This window comes from Teleopsis dalmanni, chromosome 2, assembly GCF_002237135.1.
Source record: "Teleopsis dalmanni isolate 2A chromosome 2, ASM223713v2, whole genome shotgun sequence".
Lineage (NCBI taxonomy): Eukaryota > Metazoa > Arthropoda > Insecta > Diptera > Diopsidae > Teleopsis > Teleopsis dalmanni.
Window position 1 is genome coordinate 24686351 of NC_051847.1, and position 8173 is coordinate 24694523.

General features: G+C 29.0%; 2 protein-coding genes across 2 annotated transcripts in view; one reads left to right on the forward strand and one right to left on the reverse strand.

The window, feature by feature from the left end:
* The window catches only part of LOC119674157, a 36752-nt gene extending 36434 nt beyond the window's left edge, over positions 1 to 318 (forward strand). The window contains exon 3 of the mRNA XM_038085281.1: positions 262 to 318. Within this exon, the coding sequence (XP_037941209.1) occupies positions 262 to 318 (57 nt within the window). The remainder of the gene's footprint in view (positions 1 to 261) is intronic.
* Positions 319 to 5548: 5230 nt separating this feature from the next.
* On the reverse strand, positions 5549 to 8167 carry LOC119681626 (DE-cadherin-like). The gene has a single exon (XM_038094870.1). The coding sequence runs from the start codon at positions 8121 to 8123 to the stop codon at positions 5808 to 5810; it is 2316 nt and encodes a 771-aa protein (XP_037950798.1). The 5' UTR covers positions 8124 to 8167; the 3' UTR covers positions 5549 to 5807.
* Positions 8168 to 8173: the final 6 nt, after the last annotated feature.

The following is an 8173-nucleotide window of genomic DNA, read 5'->3' on the forward strand; positions in this document are numbered from 1 at the left end:
TATTTGCTTTTCATTTTTTCTATCCTTTTGTAGTCGATTACAATGTTCTTTAAATATAGGGATTTATTGATGCGATAATATGGAGGGACTCTACAAGCTATTTGAATATTCATCTTTATGCCACATAAGGAGAAATTGCAACAGCTGATTTAATTGAACAACAATAAGAGCAGATAAAAAGCAAGTATAGTAAATAATTACAGGCAAATTTATTTCCCAAAGATAATATATTACTTATACTTTATTGCTCTAACTTGTTAGATTCTACTTAAAAAGGCTATTTCTCTAAGATCTCTGGATGATCCTGGTCCAATATAGACAATAAACGTACCAGTCAGTTGTTTTATCTACCGAAACCTGCGAAGCACTATGGTGTCAGATGTAAAGGGTCACTACGTACTAGATAGACATGTTATGAGACTGGGTCTTCTATATATTGACTTTTTTAGGGTTATGGCTCCACAAATAAGAAGAAACCTGTACTCCATCTTATGTGGCAGTATCCATAATTAACTAGGAGAAAACCTAACCTAGGAACTATGTATATATAAAGATCAAGAAAAATACAATATAATTTTCACTTAATTAATTATAAAATTTTTTTTTAAAAAAAATATTCAATGTTAATGAAGTAGTCAAAGTAAATATGTACACATATATGTATGTAATAATAATATATATATGTATGGTATATATATAGATATCATATACACATAATTTAGTATAATAAACTTAAAAATTACCTTAAAATAGTTTTGATAGAAAAATTTCTTTGATTTTCACGAAAACATATATAAATTAAAAATTACTACAAACCATAAAATTAAGTAAAATAGCTTTGATCGATGCAATGCAAGAGAATGCAACATTCTTCTCTCTTCTTTAAAATAAACTGAATTCACACATGGAAAGAAACTGTGCAGTTTCAATTTCATGCTCAACTGAAAATAAATTGAAAGTATTTTCTTGTTCCACTTATGAAAATTTATTTGTTTTAATTGAAAATCAATTTCCGGAAAATTGATAGTGCATTGGCGAAGGCTGACGTTCACTAGCTGCGGCTATTATGATTCTTCTCAACCATTTGACTCATATTCTATAGCACACAAACCAAGAAAAAACAGCACAAAGAAGTGAACTGGAAAGCAGAAATTGGATTAAGAGGAGCGTTTTCTTATTAAATAATCTGAATTAGCAAAAATAAGGAAACAAGGGCATCTTATTATTCGTATTTTTGAAATCAGTCAGAAAAATTAGAAAAACAGAGACGTGCAATAAACATTTTTCAAGGTTTGAAAATGTGTTTACCTTAACTCAGTAGGAGATGTAAGAAAACTTAACAATTCGTTAGAAAATATTAAACACATTCTTCAAAAAGTTTCTTGGAAATATTTATCATAGTTTTGATATTTTCTAATATAATCTTCAAATATTCAACTCACCGGATTCAATGTGTATTTCAAAGCATATTAAAAAAAGTTGTTTTAACATTTTTTTTTCATACAGTACAAAACATGAAAACTGTACCAGAAGCAAAAAAATAAACAAAAAGTAAAATAAACAAAAACAGCTTCGCTTCTCTACACTTGTTGCACCCTTAAACGTCATCTTCAACAAAGCAGCTGCTATTGTTGCCTTGCAATATTAATGAAAGTGTCTACTGCACGCATGTACGCACGTACAGACACACTTGAATCTTAAATGGATAAGACATCAGTTACGAATCGCCGAAATACGTACCATAAATAAAGCTATGAATGACGGTCGATTGTCTGCGGGTCACTAAATAAACTCAAAATCAATAGAGAAAATCTTAATTAAGAATGCAATAAATAAAACTGTTTATTACGACATTAATAATTTTGCCGCACAATAATATAACAGTACAATCTGTGTTAATTTTTAACTATTGAATAATCTATGATAAAGAAAACTTTAGACCTCCCTCTGTTGTCTTAGAGTAAGATTGTCTTAAACAGTCTTAATTATTCCAAGAATTGTAATCCCAAATATATATGACACTAAAGGTGATCTTAAAAAATAAAATAAAAATAATAGTTTATAAAAAATTTTAACTTATTTTCATAAAAACATCAAAACTTTCTGGTAACATACCACCTTCATATCATTTTACACGTTTTTTTTTAACTACAGTGTCATCTCCTATTCTTACTACATCTCATACCCAGTCTAGCTGCCAAGTCTTAATGTCGCGAGTGTAGTTTACGCAACTTTTTGTTCTATTCAAAACAATATTCACCATTAAAGCAAATAAGACCGATGATCTTTCCATGAATTTTTCTCCCCAATACTTCTAAAGATTGCTCATCATTATCTTCAGAATCCGCATATCTACGTTAAATATGAAGATGAAGAGAATAAATGACTTGTAAAGAATTCATTGATAGAGGGTTCGGCTTCTCCACTGCTTACTAAATCTATAGTAGTACTTGGTAATGGTAGGTTGTTTCTTGATTTTGTTTCATATTTCGGAAGACTAAATAGTAATATTGTTCGACAGACACTCAAGTGAAGTCTGCTAAGCTCTAGGGTCTAGACAACTCGATGCGTGGATTATGATTCGGAGGAGAACAATTGAACACGAATTGGAGAATGCAAATTACTTTTAAAATGACCATGCCATATTTTTGCCCTTACAAAATTTGATATAAATTGTTACCAGAAACTTTGCATTAAACCTAAAAGTATGAAATCACATAGATGTTATTGATTGACTCTTATTATCAGTATATATAATGTGAATTTAAACAGTAACTAACTGTATCCCTATACTTTTTTCTGTATACATATGTTTTGACTTGTCTACTGTAGTCTATAATAGTCATTAGTCATTATCGTTTATGCATATAATTTATAAATATAGGATTGATTTATTTATTCAATTGTTTATACATGTACGACCATAACAGTATATGGAATTTACCATTTTAAAAACCCGCGTGAAACATACCACAAAAAAATGTTTTTCTGTAAGTTGCTAGTGCTGTACTATGTTACCATTTGAGATTTAGTTCATTTTTCTTTTCACAATTATACCTTTGAATGTTCTGCGGCTACACAAAGAACACTCTTTCTATGTTTTTAAAAGATGACTCACAGAATATAATCAACTTAGTACCATGTTCATCAGATATAGATCCAAGTGACTTCTTTCAATGGGTCTAAGCACATGTTACCACTTCGAGGAATACGTTTTGAGTTAATTGCAAGTATAAAAGAAAATTCCCTAAAAAATTTAAAGGCCATAAGTAAATCATAAGTAAACCATAAGTAAATCACTTACGAAAAATGGATTGGTTCTAGCGCTGAAGGAAATAATGCGGATGAGGAAGTCTTTCACTCTTACGTTATTGACGATATACTTTTTTATATATATATATGTAGATGAATAACAAGAAATTAGGTTCCCACTTACCATCATATTATTTTTAGATAATTATAAGTTAATTTCTCAGTTCATAATGTGTTAAGTTTTCCATTTGCTTTGTGATGTATAGTGTTGTATAATGTCGTCAGTATAATACAAAAACTTACTTTCTTTTTTTTAACCACAAATTTCAATCGAATTTGATTTCTGTCTGAAATTTTTATTTCAACATTCATTAAATACTTCAACATAAATCATTGGTAATTGCAATTTCAAAGTTTCTATTGTAAAAAAAATGAATGTGTGTTTGTATATTTATATTTAAACTCATATTTACAAGAATACATACATATGAACTGAAATGCTATATTTAAATGTTTTTTAAATTAAAAGCTACATTATTCACAATAAAATATGATCTGTACTGTAAAGTGCGGAAGCGGAGCATCTTTGAATGGCTACATCATTGATTCTGTTGCTATTTCTAAAAACTGATAAGTTCAAATAACCACTTGAATATTTACACTAGTCCGTAAGCGTTGCTATATTTGTTTACTTTACAAGATTCTGTTTGCTCCATGCTTATAAACATACTCGTATATATATATATGTATACATATATATTTATATACATATTTATTACAAAATCGAATACTATACACATAATTCGAAGTAAAAGTGAACAGCTTCCAAGTAACTTAAAATGATAAGAATTGAATTATTTTTATATTCAATGTTTATATAAATAAATTTCTCAACACATAATTGTAATAATTATTTATAATCAATTGTTGAATTAAATAAGAGAAACAAAATTTATATTATAAATATTTTATACTTACATTTCAATCTTATAATTACCCAGACTCTGATCACTGACGATGGTTCATCAAGGTTTTATTCAGATAATGAGTATATATTTACAATTTTTTCGGTGTCTTAGAAAAAGTCCATTGTATATTTATGCATTAATGATTTTGATAACTCTAAATAAATCATTAATCAATATTAATATCCTTAAAATTGTCTCCGGGTATATTAATTTTTTATACTCCACTAAGAACAAAAACATCTATTTATAATGAACATACATTTTTATTTTGGCTAAATTTTGATTGAATTCACAAAATTTTTAACAGTATCTTTTTTTACCTTTTAAACCATTCATTGTCCCATGAGTTTAATTCTACACAGTGCCTGTGCTCTTCATCTTAAATTTAATCCAACCGATCGAAATATTTATACTGTACCACATTACTTTAGCAGTCAATTAATATACGTCAAAGTTGAAAAAGTATTGAACTAACTTCAACAATAATAGAAAAATAAAATTCGATTTTTGTGGATTTATATTTTTTATTAATTTTTTTAGTTTCACATATTTTAATTGATTTATAGGTTTTCTCTTTTTTTTAATTATTGGCTTGTAAAAAATACTATAAAATAATATTTTATACTTCCCTAAATAAAATTTGAAAAAAAAAATTACAAAAATATATTTTACATCTTTTTCTCATTTATTTTTCTTTATTAATTATATTCGCATTTATATTGTTTAAATATATAACTATTTCTTACTTAATTATTTTGTAACGATTTTATTTTATTTTTATATTTGTATTTTATGTTTAAAACTATAGGCGTTCTTATAACTAATACTAATACTCGTAAATTAAAACCGATCGATATGTTACATATAAAAATACTTATTTCAAAATTAATTATATAATTTATTAATTTATTTTAATTTTTTTATATTTAATAGCTAATGTTTGTATTTTTATATTTAATTTCATATTCATATATATTTCTTTAATAAAATATTTACTAATGCAAAAAAAATAAAATAAAAAAAATAATTAAAAATTAAAACTAAAAATTATTATACTAAAAATTAAATATCTGTCTTTATTACATTACTTTTCTTAACTTAAACTTAAATTATGGGATTTTTAAACTCTTTAACAAAAAAAATTTATAATTTTTTTGATTTACATTTCATTATTGTTAATATTAACGGAAATATGTTTCATATCTGGCCTTTCTTTTCGAAAGTAATTTAAATAAATGCTTTTTAGTTTTTAATAAATTCACCGATTAATTTAATTTCGTTCTTCTTATATATGTATATTATTTTTGTCTTGGAACAAGTTTCAAATATATCATAATAATATCTATATTTTATCAAAAAACATAGTTAATGATGTAATATTTGTTCGTAATTTATTTGTTTAGTTTTTACACGTATTTTCAAAATTATAACAATCGATATAACTTTTCACACTCTTAAATGTAAATGTTTTATAAATTAAAGCGCCATAAAGCGACATGACAGCGTAAAGTCTTTTAAGTCCATTTATTTATAGATATGTTAATATGCGTATGTATATATACACGAATGAATGTTAAACTAATTTACTTAAATGCGCCATCCTTGATCATCATCTACATTAGAATCTGTATCGGATGGTTCTTCACCGTACATATCAGCTAATTTACGGAATCGTGGTCCGAAATTTGATAAATAATCAAAATTGAGATCTCCGTCATCAGTACATGACGCTAAACTGGATAAGCTACCATCAGAATTACCATCGCCTTCATACGCATAATGTCGTACATCATCAACGGGATAAGCACCCGATTCTCTATCGCAATTTTCTTTTTTATCCCCTAAGAAACCACCGATATCTGGAATTTCACTTGGATCTCGCATACCTTGTAGTACATGAGGATCTTTGTACAATTTTTCCTCATAGAACGGTTGAGTGCGTAATACATTTAGATCATAATCGGTATCGCGTTCACCACCACCTTCATCTTCATAATTTATAATCGTTTCTCGTATATCATCAATATCTTTTTCATGCCAACCGTTCTTTTGTTTCTTTTGCACAACTACAGCTAATAATATAATAAGAAGAAGCAAAACACACGATATAATCGCAATAATGAAATTACGATCTATACCGAAGCTAACAGCGACAGCTACAGCACGTTGGCAACCCGAATCAATATTACGGGATACTGATGGCGCTCCTAAGTTATATGTTTGTTCATTAATTGTTAAATTTCGTATACAACCGAAAAAGCCTTGCGTACTAGGTATATAAGTCCAATTGAGCTGACGACCTAATTGTAAAAGATTTACTGGTGTTCCACCTAACTGTAATGGTGCGTTAACGTTAAGAAATTCGTTCAGACCTTGTGGTGCGCCTAAACTCATACAAGTCGATAATCTACAATTATCTACAGTCATTTCAATACTTGTCTTTTGTAGTATTATGTCCAATTGGTACGATTTACCAGCTTGTAACTGTATATGTCGATGTTCAATACGTACACCGCCAGAGCCATAATCGACTGTTAAAACTGGATAACCTTTGACTAGTTCAAGTGCCAAGAAATCAGTCAACGGAAGTAATGAATTATAGTTTAACGGACCAATGTACATTACAAGGCCATGATCTGTTTGCGGTGCAATTTCCAAACTTATTCTTGTATTATCACAAGCTGAAATCGGTTCATAGAAAGCATAACCATTTCCATAGAATCCTACAGAGACAAGTTCACAGTGGGGACCCGAAAATCCTTCAATACAATCGCAAGCATCGTCTTCTCCTACTTTCGGCGTGCCTCCATTAAGACAATAATTTCTAATTCTTGATTCGCATACGCAGGCCGCCTCTATAAATGCATTAACTCCTACAAAAGATGTGGTATTCGAGTATATAACGTAAGCAACTGATGATTTTTGTAAAATATTCATGCATGAAGACTCGCATTTATATTTTTCTATTAAACATTCATCAATGGGCACCATTTGGATTTTTAAACCCAGATCATTCTCTAGTTTTTGCTGATTTTGAGCAACCATACCATTGAGTTTTTCTGGTGCATAATAAGGAGATCCATGAGCAGAAAAACGTACATCTAAAGTGTTATTAATATTTTCCAAAACAGTAAAAACATCGACATTCGAAACAGATATGTTAAATAGCTTAGCAATAGAATATTGTAATCTATCTTTAAGCGATAATGAATCATCAGCATGAGCATCGCGTGGTATGCTTATAAAATCTTCTTTTGTTATATTGAAAAAGCGTATACTACCACTTTTATCAACAGCTTCCTCTGGAAGTTCTCTAACCACAATTGTCACATCAGCATCAACGGAGTGGTATGGAATAAAAGTAGATTCTTCTGTAACTACAAATTCTAGCATATATTCTCCCTCCTGCGTTCCTTGTAACATAGTTATCATACCAGAACTGGGATTAAGTCGAAAATTATCATGTGGTATTCCATTTTTCCATTGGAATTGCTTATCATCCAAATCCCAATCATCAGGATCATCGACAAAAACTCTTCCAACATCAGTATCAGGTGCCTCACCCTTATAATTATAAATGAAAATACGTGAGGAGCCCTCAGTCATAGCGTTGTCATTCACGTCACCAATTATGAGATGTAGTATGCTTACTGCACTTTGTCTAGGTTGTCCGGAGTCACTGATACGTATTGGTATGAAGTATTCTTTCTGTTGTTCACGATCGAATTGTACATTAGCAAAGAGGTAATCATTATCAATACTAAATTTGGTTTTAATATCTGCCGAAGCATCACTATCAATACCATAAGTAAATGGTGGACCATTCTGAACCTCATCGTAATCATTCGCTTGCAACTGTACAACCTGTCCAGGATTACGATTTTCCTGCCATATAACAGGCATTTTATTAACTAAGAAAGGCGCATTATCATTTATATCTTGTAGAGAAATTG